This window comes from Solanum verrucosum, unplaced genomic scaffold, assembly GCF_900185275.1.
Source record: "Solanum verrucosum unplaced genomic scaffold, falcon-dt-bn FXZP01000284.1, whole genome shotgun sequence".
In the NCBI taxonomy this organism is placed as follows: Eukaryota; Viridiplantae; Streptophyta; class Magnoliopsida; order Solanales; family Solanaceae; genus Solanum; species Solanum verrucosum.
The window spans coordinates 62,050-80,727 of record NW_026019936.1 but is presented as its reverse complement, the minus strand read 5'-3'; the positions used below and the strand labels follow the sequence as shown (position 1 = coordinate 80,727).

General features: G+C 32.6%; 1 protein-coding gene across 1 annotated transcript; it reads left to right on the top strand.

The window, feature by feature from the left end:
• Positions 1–938: 938 nt before the first annotated feature.
• Positions 939–13,582, top strand: LOC125836707 (biotin carboxylase 1, chloroplastic). The gene is made up of 17 exons (XM_049515925.1): positions 939–1,067; positions 2,595–2,693; positions 3,363–3,688; positions 4,001–4,142; positions 5,632–5,730; positions 5,871–5,927; positions 6,937–7,008; positions 7,473–7,562; positions 9,330–9,389; positions 9,656–9,841; positions 9,972–10,064; positions 10,464–10,545; positions 11,423–11,529; positions 12,105–12,180; positions 12,312–12,358; positions 12,445–12,507; positions 13,339–13,582. The coding sequence occupies exons 2-17, from the start codon at positions 2,637–2,639 to the stop codon at positions 13,390–13,392; spliced, it is 1,611 nt and encodes a 536-aa protein (XP_049371882.1). The 5' UTR covers positions 939–1,067; positions 2,595–2,636; the 3' UTR covers positions 13,393–13,582.
• The last annotated feature ends 5,096 nt before the right edge of the window (positions 13,583–18,678 follow it).

Genomic DNA, 18,678 nt, shown 5'->3' with positions numbered 1-18,678 from the left:
GAGTATGAGCTAGTTTTATCAAATTATATTTGATAAAAAATTAACAAAAAAGGGCAAAGTATACTAAAATTATGTGAAATTGAATAAAAATATCCTTTGTTAATAGTCTGGTCTAAAAGTGGCCTATCGTCAATAATTTGATCCAAAATATTCTTACCGCTAATAATTTAATCAAAAAATGTATCTATTATTACTTATTAGGTAAAAAATGTTGCTAATAAATAGAGTAGTATATTATTTCTTTTTCTCTTTAAACTCTTCTATTCCTAATAAAAATATCACTTTAAAGAACCTTTCTGTTCGATTTTTTTTTAAAATTACTTTAACTAATAAATAAATAGCAAGTAATTTATTTTTCTTCTTAGTCTCATTTTATCAATTAAAATAAAATAAATCCATGTACTTTTTTATTTAATAATATGTCATATATATGATTATAGTAAACTCATGATTAATTTTCATTCAAATAGCAATAAATAGAATTACTAAGATTTTTTCTCAAATTGATATAGGATAAATATTTTTTGATAAAAAATCATTAAAAGAATTTGTTCAAAAAAAGAAAAGAAAAATATTTATTTTAAAAAAGAACAATTTTTAGCTCATAAGTAATAACAAAAACATTTTTGAATCATGACTACAAAAACATTTTCAAATCAAACTATTAATTAAGCATATTTATATTCAATTTCACAGAATTTAAGACATTTTGACTCTTTCCCGAAAAATTAAATTAAATACTAGTCAAGTTCGAGTTCCCTTGGATACAGAGTCATTTTTGTTAAAAAACGCTTTATCCTCAGTGTGGGACTTCTCGATACGAATTCAAATTTAGCTGGACTTCAATGTGTGTACCTGACACGGCTGAAAAAATTTAAATCAAATCACAAAGCCCATTAGCAGCTAAAACCTGTAACACAGTTTTTGGCGGACCTTTCAATCTTGTTTTGGAACACAGTCAAGTTTCTTGCTTTCTTGTTTTCATCGACATCAACCTTTTCCTTCTTCAAATCTACCGCACACCCACCTCGTCATTCATTCTCATTTCTCTGTCAGAGTAGCAATTGGTAAGCTAATTACACTTCTAATTTCTTGTTTTCTTCACTTTCTTTGTGGGTCTTGAATCAATGTTCTAAAGATTTGTATTTTTTACATACCCACCTTGTCTTTTATCCCCATTTCTCTGTTAAAGTAGTAATTGGTAAGCTATGCACAGTTCTAATTGCTTGTTTTCTTTCATGTTGTTGTTATGAATTGAGATGTTCTTTGTGGGTCTTGGTTCAATGTTCTAAAGATTTGTTTTTTATTCCATACCCACCTTGTCTTTCATCCCCATTTTTCTGCTTCCACATCTTTATCTCTCTGTCAGTGTAATTCTCTGCTTCCACATCTCTATCTATCTGTCAGTGTAATTCTCTGCTGCCACATCTATTTATCTGTCAGTGTAATTCTCTGCTTCCATACAGTTTAAATTGTTTTTTTTCTTCATTTTCTTGTTTTGCATTGTTTTATTCTTTGCGGGTCTTGAATCAATGTGAAAAAGATCTGTTTTTTATTTCCATACCCACCTAGTCTGTTATCCCCATTTCTCTGCTTACAGATCTCTATTTCTCTGTCAGTGTAATAGGTACAGACTAAGCTAATTACAGTTATAATTGATTGTTTTCTTCATTTTCTTGTTTTGCATTGTGTTATTCTTTGTGGGTCTTGAATCATTCTTCTAAAGATTTGTTTTTTTTTTCCTATCTACCTAGTGTTTCTCTGCTTCCACATCTCTCTCTCTGTCAAAGAAATAGGTATGGACTAAGCTAATTATAGTTCTAACTTGTTTTCTTCATTTTGTTGTTATGCATTGATTTGTTCTTGTGGGTCTTGATTCAATGTTCTAAGGATTTGTTTTTTTATTCCATACCTACCTCCCTATTTCTCTGCTTCCACGTCTCTTTCTCTCTGTCAGTGTAATAGGTTTGGACTAAGCTAATTACAGTTCTGATTGTTTGTTTTCTTCATTTTGTTGTTTTGCATTGTTTTTTTCTCTGTGGGTATTGAATTAATGTTCTAAAGATTTGTTCTTTTTCCATACCCACCTGTCTTTCATCTGCTTCCAACTCTCTGTCAAAGTAATGGGTACAGACTAAGCTAATTACAGTTCTAATTGTTTGTTTACTTTCATTTTTTTGTTTTGTTTTATTCTTATGGGTCTTGAATCAATGTTCTAAAGATTCGTTTTTTTTTCCATACCCACCTAGTCTTTTATACCCATTTCTCTGCTTACACATCTCTTTCTCTCTGTCAAAGTAATAGGTACAGACTAAGCTAATTACAGTTCTAAATCGCTTGTTTTCTTCATTTTGTTGTTTTGCATTGTTTTATTCTTTGTGAGTCTTGAATCATTCTTCTAAAGATTTGTTCTTTTTCCATACCCACATAGTTTTTTTATCCCCATCTCTTCTTTTTTCATGTCTCTGTCAATGTAATAGGTACACACAAAGCTAATGACATTTCTTATTGCTTGTTTTCTTCATTTTCTTGTTAATCATTGTGTTATTCTTTGTGGGTCTTAGATCAATGTTCAAAAGATTTGTTTTTCCCAGTTCTTGGCAGGAAGACAGGAATTGGATTACATTGATCAGGAAATGGATTCTGCAGCCATGACTAGCGTTTGTGGCAAATCTGCTCTTTGCTCTACTCCCGTAAGGCACTTCTATATGTAATGTGTGTTAATCTTAAAATCCTGCTTTGTTATTAATGATATGCTCTTCTGGGAATTGACCTGACAGGTTGAATACCACTAAATAGTAATAATACCTGTGGTATTTAATAATTGCTAAAAAAAATAAAATATGATGTGTTAAAATACTTTTGGTATTTTAGACTGGCAAATGCTTGGTAGTTGAGGATAGGTTTTAGACTTGTATGGAACTTTTATTGTTTATTTTTATTATAAGTATTTTATATATATATTTTACTATGATATGAGCGTAAATGAAGAAATGAGGATTCATATAGCCAACCCCAACTTGTTTGTGACTGAGGCGTAGTTGTTGTTTTTGTGTTAAAGGTGTTTCTTTTTTCTTAAAACTACTTGAAACATCATCATGTAAAAGAGAGGTAGGGAGAATTTTCTTTTCACCTTGTTTGAAGTCTTCTAGTCAGCACATTTGTCTCTTTCTTTCAATATATAAATGTTCTTGCACACATCTCAAGATGAGAGTCCCAGAGGGTATGTTATGGTGCATTTTGTTAGTAGGTATTTTCTATATGAGTTGAAATATATTCTGCTTTTTTGCACCTTTCTGCCCGCCAAATAAAGATCTTGATGCTACAGATAACCTTAAACTTTGGGTGCATGTTCTGAATAGGGTTTATTTTTGGGGAGAACGAGCGGTATTAGGAGCTCACAGTGTAGCTTTATAGCTGGAAATAGGATAAACTTTCCAAGGCAGACAGCTCAAGCACACAGAGTTCGTACTAATTCTCGCAAGGGTCATGGTGCTCTTTCTGTGACATGTCGCGCCGAGAAAATTCTGGTGGCAAATAGAGGAGAGATTGCTGTCCGCGTAATTCGAACTGCCCATGAGATGGGAATTCCTTGTGTTGCGGTTTATTCGACCATTGATAAAGATGCCTTACATGTGAAGCTAGCTGATGAATCTGTTTGCATTGGAGAAGCACCAAGTAATCAGTCGTAAGTTATCAGAAACTTGCTGTTCTTATTGGACAAAACTAAGTTTAAATTCTTTGCATTTTTTAAATATCGCCAAAGATTTTCATTGATAATGACAAGGCCATTATGTCCGTATACAAGAGGTATACCAAAAAAGGAGAAACCTACAAAATATGGTTCTCTCCAAACGATACCCAATCCTCTATACAAACCGGAACTAAATGGGTGCACCAAAAGAAAATCCTTAACATTTTCATATCTTTATTTGATCTTCGTTTCATAATTTTCATCTCCAAGAATTACGGCATTTACATCTCCATTTACCGTGTATAGGTATTTAGTGATCCCAAATGTCTTGTCTGCTGCTATCAGTCGCGGATGTACAATGTTGCATCCTGGATATGGTTTCCTTTCTGAGAATGCAAGTTTTGTTGAGATGTGCAGAGAACATGGAATCAACTTTATTGGGCCAAATGTAAGTTCTTACACACGTCATTATCTTATTACCTATATTAAACCTGTAGGCATCTGTATTTTCCATGGTATCCGTGTTGTATTCAGTAGATACTAACAAAACAGAAACACGAAAGGTAAAACTTAGTATTATTCTAATCTATCCTTTGACTTTTGATCGATTCATATTAGATATTAAATCCATCAATTCAAGACATTGAACTTAAAAGTATTTATCTAGTGTGATTCCTATGCATCTGCTCATGATCACTTCATGATCACTGCTATATCAAGTATAGTAGTACAGTGAAATCTTAATCTGTTTTATCTATCTGTGTATGGTTTGAAGAAATTCAGCTGATCCTCATGTCGTTGTATATAAAAATGGGAGTTCTAAGGCACCCAAGGGTGTGGCATAGTGGTCAATGAAGTAGATAAGGCAAAAGCAAGGTGATTTCTTCCCATCTGTTCCAACCTTGGTGAACTTGGTACCTCTGTTGGTGGGATGTAGCAGGTACCCTGTAGAATTACTCAAGGTGTGCTTAGCTGGCCCCAACACCACATTTATTAAAAAAAGCTTCTAATAATTAGCTGGCGTTTTGTGGGTAAATAATCAAATATTTGGTCAAAGAGAAGAAATTACTGGGATAAATTGAAATATTTTCAGGCTTCAGCCATGTGAGTTTCAAATAGAGCTCTGTGGTACAACCGAGAGAGCTTGTTGTCTTCTGCTCAATAAGATCTTTCGAATAGGTATATCTACATATCTTTATAACTAACGTGGTAGTTCCTCTTCTTCCATCAGAAGATATTTTTTTTCAGTATAAGCTGAATGTTTTAATACAACAATCTGACACTCTCAAGCATGATAAGAAAGAAGCATTAGCTTCTCTATTGAGATTAGTGACTTATTGATGGAGGTCCCTTTTCTTGTTTCTTTTCCAAAACAGCAAACATATACATACATAACCATGTCATTTCCTTCCCTTTGCTCAATGGAAGCATATGCATCATTCACCCTCAGAATGTATTCTGCTATGTTTTGGTCAATAGCCACATAAATTAAAAGGATTACTTACATTCTTTGTCTTTTAGCAACAACTTCTGGCTTTAAGTAAAATCTTATTTTTGTAATATCCACTTCCAATCCTGTTCACCAAAGAAAACTAAAAGTTAGTAAAGGATAATATCACACATTCTACTTAACCTAGAGAGCCATAATAAACATGGTTATTCGTCCCAAGGAGTTGATCTAGTAGTTGAGGCACTGGAGTGACAACCTGGAGATCCCTGGTTCGAATCCTAGCAGCAACACTTGTTGGGCCCATCTGCTCCAGCTTTGCTAGGCATGATTGCCTTGGTAATCTGTGATTGTTGGCCGAACGACCTGCCTGTGGATCAGTCAAATTGCGCTAGCTGGTCCCAACACTACAAATATGAAAAGACATATGGTTGCTCAAAACACGAGGAAATGTAAACATCATTATAAAAGATTTATCTTAAAATTGCAGCCAGACAGTATAAGAGTCATGGGTGACAAAGCCACTGCTAGAGATACAATGAAGAATGCTGGTGTTCCAACTGTACCAGGAAGTGACGGACTATTGCAGGTATCACTGTGTCATGCCATAATATTTTGATTCATTTCCGTCATTTGAACATCGTCATACGCACATGCATTTTATATTTGTTTGTATAAGTGTTGCTGTTTCTTGGCTACCTACTAATAACTAGATAATCCCCATTGTAGAGCACTGAAGAAGGTGTAAGGCTCGCTGAGGAGATTGGTTACCCAGTGATGATTAAGGTAACTTTTCTCAAAACTGAAGTAGCTTGAATTATCAAATGCTCTGTGGTGTGAGGTATCTAAAATATATCCCTTTGACTATAGTGATTATATCAGTATATGTGAAATACCTGTCACTTGTGCATTTGGAGACTGATTGGCTTGTTGGGTCTGCTTGCTAGACTTCTCGTCTCTTTAATTCTAGGCGGCTATAGTATTATGGACTTTTGTGAAAACATTTGCCGGTCTTGAATACCTTTCCGCATTAAGAGACTGATTGTCGTGTTTGTTCTACAGTTATCATCCTTTGTCTCATACATAGTTTTGCTTCTTTTAGCCTCTGAAGTTGTGTATGACATGAACTTCTTTTCTGGCATTCTACTTCTAGTGAATGTTCTCTTCTAACAATGGGAACTGTATAGGACTTGATGGAGTTAATTTTTCTTAAATGGTAATTTCGAATAAAGGATCAAGTCATCAACTTGTCAGGTCTAGGAAAGACATTTTTAACATAACTAACTGGGCAAATTTTTATTGGCATAACTAAAGGTATCCTTACATTTCCAGAGAAGATTGTTACTACACCGATACAGACTCTGTGCCTCTTGCAAACCCTCTTCTGGATAAATGCAAAGAAAGACGTCAATTAGCGACACTCTCAACTGGAACAATTGTTATAACTTGACACAAGCGAAGCCTCCATTTACTTTGCTCATTTTGAAAATTTTACTGAACTGCTTCACTATCAAGTGTTATATTTGAATCCAGCATTCTTTTAATATGAAAAGTTACATAGTTTGAATATCATACTGTGGTACAATGAAAATAAACCTGTAGCTATATCTGGTTCTTATCTACCTGCTTTGATACAGTGTTATAATGCTTAATTTTGATCAAGAATATAATAAAGGGAAACAGAGAAAAGGATGTTTGATGCACAATTATGGAAGTTATTTGCTCGAAATAAAGTGATTAAAATTGAGCGTCTGAAGGGTTGTCACTGAACTTGTGAACCTTTTATGTTTTGAAGGCAACAGCTGGTGGTGGTGGACGTGGAATGCGTCTTGCTAAAGAACCTAATGAGTTCGTAAAATTATTGCAGGTACTTTTCTTTGTATCGTATGCCAATCTTTAAGTCTCAAACATAGTAGGTGAAGATCAGTCTCTTGCTTTTGACTTCTTTAATCTCTGGAGATTCATCCAATGAGATCTTTTGGAATTTTCATATAGATGAAAGTAGTATTTCCTGTAATTTGTTATTGAGGAAACTGTTGTGACTGTTGCATATCCTCTTTTGCTTTCTTCAGGCACTTAATATTTTCAGATATTATTGTTATTATTCCCTGAGCATTTGATAATATCTCATATCACCCGTGCTCATGCATGTGAATGGAAACTCTTTTTATATAAGCTTTGCCCAGCATTTTCTTCCATGGTGGTCTCTAATCATCCTTTTCTACGAATCATACGTAATCTAGCAGACCCACAAAACATATCATGAAGCATAATTGCTCTTACACCAGAGTTGTGACTTTATCGCTAAGCTTGGTCTTTTTTCATTTTCAGCAAGCTAAGAGTGAGGCAGCAGCTGCATTTGGAAATGATGGCGTTTATCTGGAGAAGTACATCGTAAATCCTAGGCACATTGAATTTCAGGTATCGTTGCACCTTACTTCATTAACCAAGAGGAATTTCTAACTGAGAAAAAAAGAATTTGACTCCATAGAGATCAAAGTTTTATGTGAGTTCTTGGAAAGAACTGGAATACTTTTTATTTTTAAAAAGCCACTCTGTTTTGGGAAGAATTGGAATACATGTATCAAATGACTGACAACTCTTGGATGTTGGACATTACATCGTACAACTGCTAATGAGCTGTTGTCTCAGGCTTTGTGTGCACATAAAATGTCTGAGTTATGGATTAGTGTTTCTTTTGTTTTGGCAGATTTATTTCTTTATATTGGGACTTGAAATTCCCACATATATTTGACCCAAAAGAATCACTCTTAGAAATGAAAAAAACGCTTTGCTATTAGTGTAACAATTATGAACAACTTCTACAATAGACACACACACACACACTATTTTATAAATATATATTTATAAGTTGCCATCCAGTGGTGAATTTTTGTGCAATAAGATGCAGAATCTGGATAGTACCTCTGTCATTTCTTGTCTGATTTAGTAATTGGTGCTAGACATATGATGACATTTGACACTTGTTAACTATTAATTTGTCTTTTTATTTTGCTTGATGGAACTATTAATTAATCTTACTAGTACTTGAGGTAATGAAGGAGGATACACAAGAGTGGCAAATGAAAGTGGTTCTTGGTTTAAGCTTTGTCATGGTTCCTTGGGAAGAGAAGGAAAAGGACTGTGATTAACAATATATTGGGACGTATCATGGTTTTCTATATTCATATTAAAATCTCCCGGATCAATTTGGTTTGTAGAAGAGAAAGATGGAGGCAAGTTGCACCCAAGGGTGTGGTCTAGTTGTTAATGAAAATGGGGTTTCAGGTTCAAATCCCAGCAGAGACAAAAACACTTGGAGATTTCTTCCGATCTGTCATGTCCTAGCCTTGGTGGAGAGAGTTACATGGTACCTATTGGCAGTGTTATCAAAAGCGAAAAGCGCAAAAAACTCCAGGCTCCAATGGGGCTTTAAGCAAAAAGTGCAAATAAAATGTGCACTTAAATGAAAAAAAGGTGCAAATGGAGAAGAATTACAAATTTGTATTTGTTTAGTCCAAGACTAATAGTTATAAGCATGAATAACAAATATATGGACAAAGATTGAATTTTTTTCATGATAAAGGGAAATATCAATAGTTTCATGTCGCCTCTTCCGGAAAACTCATTTGCAAGGAAGAGTTTGTCTTAGAGTCATGATGACGACACTGAAGTACACATTAAGCGAGGTGAAGTGCCCAACATGTTTTGAGGCTCGCTTTAGGGATTAAGCGTGCTTTTCACAACACTGCCTATTAAGCCTAAATACCATGGTTATCCCAAAAAAAGCCTAGTTTTGGTTCTTGATCTAGTTCAACTCCTCGTCCTTTAATTTCAACTAGTCTGAGATCCTTCTTTGTTCTGTTTTATCTGTAGTTCAACCTATTTCAGTTTGCTGTTTATTGAATCTGTGAGGAGCTCAGTTGCATCTTTTACCCTTAGCATCACGAGTGATCAACATAAATAAATGACCATTAGAAAGTGCATTTCTTTTCTAAAGTATCATCTTTAATCAATCTCATGCAGAAAATTAAATAATCCTAATTATTGCTTGAATGTATTGTAGATAGTTTATCTCCTTATAGTGGTAATCCTTGTTGGTTTAACCATTCACATTGTAATATACAGTTAATATTCTATTATTTTATGATTCAAATGTGCTGATTCACAGCTTCATGCTATATGCAGGTTTTGGCGGACAAGTATGGTAATGTTGTACACTTTGGAGAGCGTGATTGCAGTATTCAGGTAGGTACAATGTTATACAAATATCTCTTTTTGATCTTCTGCATTTTTGTGATTTGCATTATTGGAAAGCTCTTCTGTATTATAAATTCTGTAAATAATTGGTGCTGCTTCATTTTGTTGTAACATGGTTGGTTGAATGTCAAACACTCCTTTATGATTAATTATGTTTAAGAAATTCATTACATTGTGAAGTTATGTCAGTAATCTTGTTAAGTCAAGTGGCATTTACTAACAAAGTGCACCATTGAAATGGCTTATTTGTGCAGAGAAGAAACCAGAAGTTGCTGGAGGAAGCACCGTCCCCTGCATTGACATCAGAGCTGAGGAAAGCCATGGGTGATGCAGCTGTTGCAGCAGCAGCATCCATAGGATACATTGGTGTTGGTACCATAGAGTTCCTATTGGATGAGAGAGGGTCCTTTTACTTCATGGAAATGAACACTCGTATTCAGGTGAAAGAAGCTCTGTTCAAGATCTAAGCTTTTTAGATAATTAGAAACTCAACGATAACAATGTAATCTGTCTTTTACTTTTAATATTGTTTAGCAAATAATGTAATGTGTCGATTTGCTGAATATCTAGGTAGAGCATCCAGTGACAGAAATGATATCCTCTGTTGATCTGATAGAGGAACAGATCCGTGTCGCTATGGGAGAAAAGCTCCGATACCAACAGGTAACAGAGAACAGTCAATTTTTCTTTGCATTGGACTTCTGTTTCTGGAAAGAGACGGACAAGGAAAATTATAACAATTTCAGTGAAAGATTGTGTTTTGACTTGCACTATATCAAAATGAGAGTTCAAAAGTCTGTAATGCTTAAAGTAAGTTGCATGGATCAATAATTCCATCATTTAATGGTTGAATTCTTAGTAATTTCGGTGTATAAAAGTAATTTTGTAGTGTATAAAAATGATCCTTTGTTGCTTTGAATTATATAATGTTGATAGAGAATCAGATAAGAAATGATAAAAAAAAAATCTCTGAGGAGTGATGATATATCTTTAAGATTGCCAAAAACAGAACTACAGTTAATTATCTAATTTTCATTTGTTAATTTGTGTTCTTACTTACAGGAGGATATTGTGCTTAGAGGACACTCAATTGAATGCCGTATAAACGCAGAAGATGCTTTCAAAAACTTCAGACCCGGCCCAGGTTTTATTGAATTTTCTGTCTGTAGAATAATGTTTTCCTTTAAAGCAATGATTAATGACCTTCAAGGCAGACTCTGTCAGATTATTTATTTACAAATTAAGGTTGAATCATACTTCATTGTGATATCAATTGGCCTGGGTAAGCAAATCACTCTATGTTTCAGAATGGTGTACATGACGTTAAAAAAGTCCTTAGATGTTTTAACAAGTTCATATTGATCCCGCCTCCAAGGCCTAGCTCAAGTGGCAAAAGGTGGTGGATTTGTGGCTTAGGTCGCAGGTTCAAGCCCCAAACCATGCAAAGCGAAGCCCGGTATTTAAGTGGAGAAGGGTAGAGGGGCGGGCTCATTATCCACCGAGTTTAGAAGGCTGTGATTGGTCCAAAGGGCGGGTCCCAGACAGATTTCTCGGTTATAAAAAAAAAAAAAATATGTTCATATTGATCCCTGCATGTGAATGTTGCCAGAGATAAATATGCAAATGCCATAGCAAATAGACATAATTCACATCTTTACTATTAAATTTTAGTTAATATAGAGACGAAAGGTAGTTGATGACTTCTTTATTTCTCTTACCACCGTTCCTTTCCTATTATGGTGGATTTTACCCCGATTTTAACATTTCAGAAGAAATTGATGTAAAAAAAAATTGCTATTCAATTCTTGAGTTCTTAAAATTTACATTGAGAACTGTCAGCATTAAAGTGAAACTTGTGAGAAGAAAATGACATTTATGATTTGTATGACTGAATTGCACTTTGTTGGATATGCTCGTTCTGTTTTTCTTGAATGGAAGCCAGATTGTTAATCAGAATAGACATTACTTTCACTGTTTTGCATTTTACCTGATATATCTAAGCTTGTTTTCTTCATGAATAGGGAGAATCACTTCATATCTACCAGCTGGAGGTCCATTTACGCGTATGGATAGCCATGTTTATCCTGACTATGTGGTTCCACCTAGCTACGATTCCCTGCTAGGAAAGGTGGGTTTCTTTCTCTTTACCTGTCCCATTCTCCATGGACCCCGGGCCTCTCTTACATTTTTAAATGGACATGTACTGTGGGGGCACTTGGGTGGTCACTCTTCTCTTCTTAAGTCGCTGCTTAATGCTTTTCGCATTTCGAATTATCCAAGTACAATTGCCACAAAGTCCAGCAGAAATCATGGAAGTTGGTACTCATGTTTTCCTAGACCACCCAATGAACGTTTAAAACCAGAAGTAGATTTGTGTGATAGTAAACCTTATGCAAGACATGTGGTTCGACGATTAGTTTATCTTTACTGATTTTGAAAATCTTAGCCATCTTAGCCATCTTTCCATAGTCATGTTACAAACATTTAAATGGATTCTGTGGACTGGACTTGAGGGAACTTCTATTGGAGTATGATCATAGAAGTATGCATGACTGTTTTTCCATTTCTCATGTTGATGGTCGTTATTTGAAGTTGATAACACAGCAATTAAAAGCTATTTGATCTTTGTTGCAGCTTGTTCTACTATTTCCTTCTATTAACATATCTTCTTTTTCCAAAAAAATATTTATGAAACTGTTGCAGCTCATCGTATGGGCTCCAACACGTGAGAGGGCTATTGAGCGCATGAAAAGAGCACTTAATGACACCATTATCACTGGTAAGACCAACCTTCAATGGTTTCCTGGATATATGAGTGCTTATTTGCACTGCAAAGTAGAGTCAGTTCTTTAAGTTGCCATGAGAGGTTTAAAATCCACCCAGCACTCAAATTACATTTTCTTTTGACAGGAGTTCCTACCACAATAGAATATCATAAACTCATCCTTGATATCGAGGTAGGTGGACTCCCATGTTCTTAACGTGTATACCGACTTGGGAGATTTTGGCGAACCTAATTTTGCTTTGGTCCGTTGTTCAACAGGACTTTAAGAACGGGAACGTTGATACTGCTTTCATTCCAAAGCATGAGGAAGAATTAGCTCCGGTAAGTAATGGATTTGATATCTTTAAGCTTTTAACCTACAACATGACCATCTTCATCGTCCATTTTGAATGCTATTGCTTGGTTGCAACTTGTAATGTAGAAACACGAAAGATTAGATGATACAACACTTAGAAACTCGGTAATGGTTGTACTAACCATGAATCCTAATCTTAATATTTCTCTTGTTTTTGCAGTCATGTAGTTCAATCAAAATGAGATTTAAGAATTTGAAAAGGGATTTTTCTTTTCAACAACATACCTAGTGTGGGGAGGGTTTGGGGAGGGTAGAGAGACTATTTCTGAAAGATCCTCGGCTTAAGTAATGCATATCAAAGCAGTTTGTAATTAGATAACACTTCTATGTTCCTGCTGATGCTGGACAGAACTTCTATTACAAGAACAACAACGTACCTAGTGATCCCACAAGTGGGGTCTGGGGAGGGTAATATGTACGTAGACCTTACCCTACCTTCGTGGGGTAAAAAGGTTGTTTACGATAGACCCGCGGCTCAAAAGAAGCATACTATTCATGTGCTATGCATTTAAGTTGTGTTTTCCAGTATTTTGTCCACGGGCGGATGTAGCATACTTTGGCTCAGGCACTGCATGTGTTTATTATAACTACACAAGCATAAATAATAGATAAGTGGTAGAATTTCGAACTCGAACCATAAATTTTAAATCCTGAATCAATCTCTTCCTATCCTTCTTCATACATGTGTAACTAAATGTCAAAATGTTCTTGAAAGCTACTTTTTTTCCGCGCAAAGGCGCTGTAGATTTCATTATTCACTAGTGTAAGTTGATATTTTTGCAATTTTGTGATTGCAGCCTCAGCAAATTGTTCCAGCAGCAACCAAGGAGCTGATCAATGCCAATGCTTAATTATTCTTCTATTTAGTTTTAGTTTTCTTCTTTGATTTTCTTGTTTCATCAGTGAATATAGTGAAAGAACATTACTCCCATTGGATCTTGAAATTAATGCAGTTTTGGATACAACTTTCATCTCCTTTAGCTTTAGCTTGTTGTATTTAAAGATACACAAGACTGAATGAAGTTATTCTCTTTTTATAAATTGTCTTATTATGTGATTTCAACAACACATAGAAGGTAGAGTGTAAGCAGACGTTACATTGCCAATCTTTTCTTTTATCTCGGGAGGAGCTAATTCAAATCCCTCTGGTAAAATAAGAACAAACCGCTTCCCACCTTCTACCTTTGTGACTAGAGGTAGAGAGGTTGTTTTCGATTGACTTAATGTGTTTCAGAAATAGATGATTAAAGGGAAAACTGTATATAATAGCAAACTATTAATTAAAATTAAATGTTATAACCATAGTTTGATTTAATTGTACCTCATAGCAAACTGTTGCTATTTCACCTTTTTCTTGGTAAATCTCGTTCGCCACTCTCGTTCTCGCTGGACAGTCTCCCTCGCCTCTCTCGCTTTTATACAAACACAAATGTATAAAATGTGTTTCTGTTTGTATAAAGCGAGAGAAAATTGTATATACATATATTTTTGTTCCCCTCTCTCCCCTCTCCCAGATCTCGCTTGCCTCTCTCACTTTATACAAACACAAATTGCATACATTTGTGTTTGTATAAAGCAAGAGAAAATTGTATATACAAATACAAATGCATATATTTTCGTCCTATACACTTATGATTATACAAATATGATCTTCCCTTGCCCTGTTTTCTTTTGTCTCTCTCTTTATCGCTTTATACAAACACAAATTATACAATTGATCTTTTGTATATGTATACCGAAACAGATTATACAATTGCTTTCTTTTGTATATGTATAGTGAAATATACATATTTATGTTTACTATGGAGCGCAATTATGCAAACTATAGCTATAACATACAAATATGACTTTTATGTATGCTATATGTGAAAGTTGCTCTTAAATTATTAGGTATTAATTTTAAATAAGTTAGGGATCAGTTAGGAAGGAAATTAAGAATTGCAGTAAAGGAGATAGTGAAGAGTCATAGCATGACATGATACAATCAATTCGAATGACTATAAAGCTTCTACCTTTTTATTTTGGCTTAAGTCATCGATAGCCAATTAAAGTTATTCATATTTTAGTTGAATACCTTAACAAAGACTTATACCTATTGAACACCTAGACAACAAGAAATTTGTACCTATTAAATCCTTTTTGCTGACATGGATTTAACACACACTCTCTTATTTCAGCTGATCGTCTATAAAGTGTTCGATGGGTAATTTTTTTGATTAGTTGAGGTGTTCAATTGGAACAAGCCTAAGATGAGGTGTCTAAGTGAAATTTGCGGACAACTTTAAGTGACTATCGATGACTTAAGCCTTTTATTTTATTTATATGGACTCAAAACGTATGAATACAAAAGCAACATCATCGGTGGCTGAAAAAGGAATGATATGATTTTATTTCTATGTTCCCTTTTTCATTATTTTTCTTTTACTCCTTGTATACTGTCTAAAATATAGATTCAAATATTTAGGAATACTCCACTTGAACTTACGTCAAAATTTAAAGGGAACTCAATAATAATGCAAATGATATCAGAAAAATGATAAGACAATGTTTTTTATTGGTTTATATATCATTCATATTTCCATATTTATTGAATATATAATTTTCATAGTTTTAACATGTTTTAGCATTAATTAATTTTATGTATAATTTAACCTTTATAGGATGAAATTAACCATAAATTATATTTTCATAAAAACTTATATATAAATACACTTATATTTTTTGAGCATATAAGCTTATATATCTGAGAATATATGAAAGGATTATATAGAGATACACGTGTACATAAAAAGCTCAACTTATTAAAAATCAAACTTTCTTTTCTTTACAAAATAAGGAGAATAACTTCAGCGATGTCAAATTTTTTTTCAAAAGATAGAAAACTCTTAAATGATTTAAAATTACAAAAGATATGAAACTTAGGTATTAATAATAAAGTTGATTAAACTTGAAATTTGATATATTTTGATTAAACACTCCAAAAAATATTTAGAGAAAAAAGGATGCACTTTTAAAGTTACAAATTTCTAATTTCCTATGAAATAAGGAATGGGAAATTTTATACCACAGAGAAAGTCCAAGTATATATATATATATACCATTTAAAATTTATCATTTGCAATACAAAAATTGTATTATGCTTGGGATAAGAAAAAAATTCAATTATTCAGCCATTTAATGGAAATTATAATCAACGCATAAGAAACACTAACTGTCACTTTAGTGACTTTTAGCCTTTTCTACTCCTTTATTATTGAATAATTTGACTGATGAAATATGAGCATACAAATAATCATAGCAATCCATTTACACTTTATTATTTCATTGAGTCTACAATCTCTTCTCTTACACTTGAACACACGAACCAATCCGTAACAATTAAATTTGGTCAATTCATTTAGTATTTAAGTGTAATATTTTTCTCTTTTATTTGCTTTAAATATTAATTTCCATATCTCATATACAATTACTCATTCAATTGATATATTTAATATTCATAACTCTCATATATTTTATATTCATAACCTATATCTTTTGATATTCCTTAATTTTTATATATATAAATTCGTCTTTTTTGTTTCAACTGCTACCTAAGATTATTATTTTCATTCTATAGTTAAAATAGTGAATTATTGTATTATTTAATTTAAGTCATACTTTAGTTTGACTCGATGAAGACGACCGTTGAATTTATATTGGTGATGGAAGAAGGTGTCGACAAGAACTAGAAAAAATTATGTATTGATTTGTATATTATTTTTCGACTATATTATTTTGATTAAAGTCTTATGTATTTTTCCTTTTTATTGTATATTTTTTTGTGTTCTCCCTCTATTAGACTTTTTTTGTTTAATTTTTTTTATAAATTTCTTATTGTCGTGAGTTCTTTTTTTTATTGAGCTCAAATTAGACATTCATGACTTTATTAGAAGTTTGCTAACTACTACACAAAGTTCAAAATTTGTAGTTGGTTACTTCAAAATAGTTAGAGTATTGAACATTAAAATATGCCCCTCATTTGTTATTTCTTGTCATATTTTTTAAAGATTAATTTGTAATTGCTATATTTTATTACTCATTACATGCATGTTTTCATAGAATTCTAATAGTTCTAACGGATCTATAAAAAAATAACATGGGACACACGTGCAACACACGTATCTAGAAACTAGTAAATAAATACACGTCAATGGACCAAAATAAATTTGGCACGATTCTTTGCAATTCTCTTAACCCAATTTTATCTTGAATAAATGAGAAAAATATTTTTTTTAATAAGCAATTACCCCTTTTGAATTTAAACAGATTGTACTTAATTTCCACTAATTCATATTTCTATAAGAAAAAATAAGAGCCAAAAGCACTTTAATATCAACAAACAAGTAAAGATTAGAGGGATAGAAAGAATTTTAAAAAAAATTAAATTCACATAGAATTAAATTTTTAGCTAGCTTTTCCGAAGGAATAAAAAAAGAGGAAAAATCTAATATATCTAGATAAATAAGCCTAGTGTATAAATGTCATATCACTCCCACTTTCGTACGTAAATTCGCCCCTGTATAGCTATTTAGAAAAATCAACAAAAAGATTCGATCAATATAATGTCTCCATAGTCGTTATGTATGTGTACTTTAATTTCTAAAGGGTTGACTTGATTGGAATATGTCTAAACCAAATAAAAAGTTGGTTGGAAACTAAGGTTCCCTAAAAAGGACAAAGACTCAAAGTCTACTTTGTCCTGGTTTTAGGGCTCGTTTGATAGATAGTAAAGTAACAAATTGTTCATGTATTCATTTCTATATAAGTTATTAATTTTTGGATACATGTATTCCATGTGAATTTTTATAAATTTATTAGAACATAAAAATTCTATGAAAACATACATGTAATGAATAATAAAATACTAATTTGAGCCCAAATAAAAATACAGATTAACGAAGTCTACAGGAGAAAATACCAACAAAAAAAATTAGATAGGAAAAAAAATACAACGTACACATTCTTCTTAGAACTATAATCATGAAAATATTGATAAAAAAGAAATATAGAATCAATACTGAATTTTTCAAGTTCTTGTCGACTCGTTCTCCTATATAGCCTTCTTCATCGAGTCAAACTAAATCATAAATCAAATAGTACAATCATATCATATATCATACGTATAGATATATATTATTAAAAGTGGGCGAAGCTCCAAAGTGCAAAGTTGGATTACGATTTTATCCCTACACAAAATTAAAATGCAATAAAATAATTATTCTAAACATAAATTAAATATCTAATTAAATAGTAATATTTAAATTACATAATAGGGGAGTAAAATGAAAAAATCAGCAGTCCTCAATTATTATGTGTTTGAACCTAACTCTCTTTGAACCTAAGTATTGCAGCTGAAACTATTTTATAATCATACATTAGAAGTGTTCCAAAAACTAAACATAATGGTTAATTGCTATGACAATAGCACACTTAATTGCTTATGAACGGCTAAGCTTAATTTCACCATGCCTATTTCGAGACTTATCTACTGAGCAATAGATCGAAAATATCAAGAAACACTTGTAACAAATACGTATGTCCTCCCAATAATTTATTATATGCTTTTAATTTTTTTTAATTGATTTTCATATGGGATACACGTGCAACGCACATGCCTAAAAACTAGTTTCTAATACAAACAAATTGTAACCACCACATTAGAATATTTGAATTTGTGATAACAAGTTTTCGAAATTTATTTTTAACTAGATTAGTAAAATATTTATAAAAATAATTATCGGATTAGTATCTCATATAAGTGATTTATTGGGTAAGTAATTTTTTTTATATTTTAAATATATATATATAATTAAATTCAATAATTGTTACAGTTTTTCTCGAAGTAATTATAAAATTGTCTTTGTATAATTATCACGAGTTCAAATCATGAAAACTTTAGGATTCAAGTCGTAAAAATAATCATGAATATTTACATTAGGTAATGCGAGATATTTTATATATCAAGATTTCTATTATTATACTTTTCATTGCTTTTGATAAATTAATTTGAGAGAAAAATGTTTTTTTACTTTTTATTTTTGAGAAAATTATTTAAGAAAATATTTGTGTTAAACCCCAAATGCTACTGCTTCTGAACC

Coding starts and splice junctions, on each gene's coding strand:
- LOC125836707 (XM_049515925.1), top strand. CDS start 2,637: ATGGATTCTGCAGCCATGACTAGCGTTTGTGGCAAATCTGCTCTTTGC. Junction 7,009..7,472: donor AGTTCGTAAAATTATTGCAG/GTACTTTTCTTT, acceptor TTTCATTTTCAG/CAAGCTAAGAGTGAGGCAGC. Junction 7,563..9,329: donor CTAGGCACATTGAATTTCAG/GTATCGTTGCAC, acceptor TGCTATATGCAG/GTTTTGGCGGACAAGTATGG.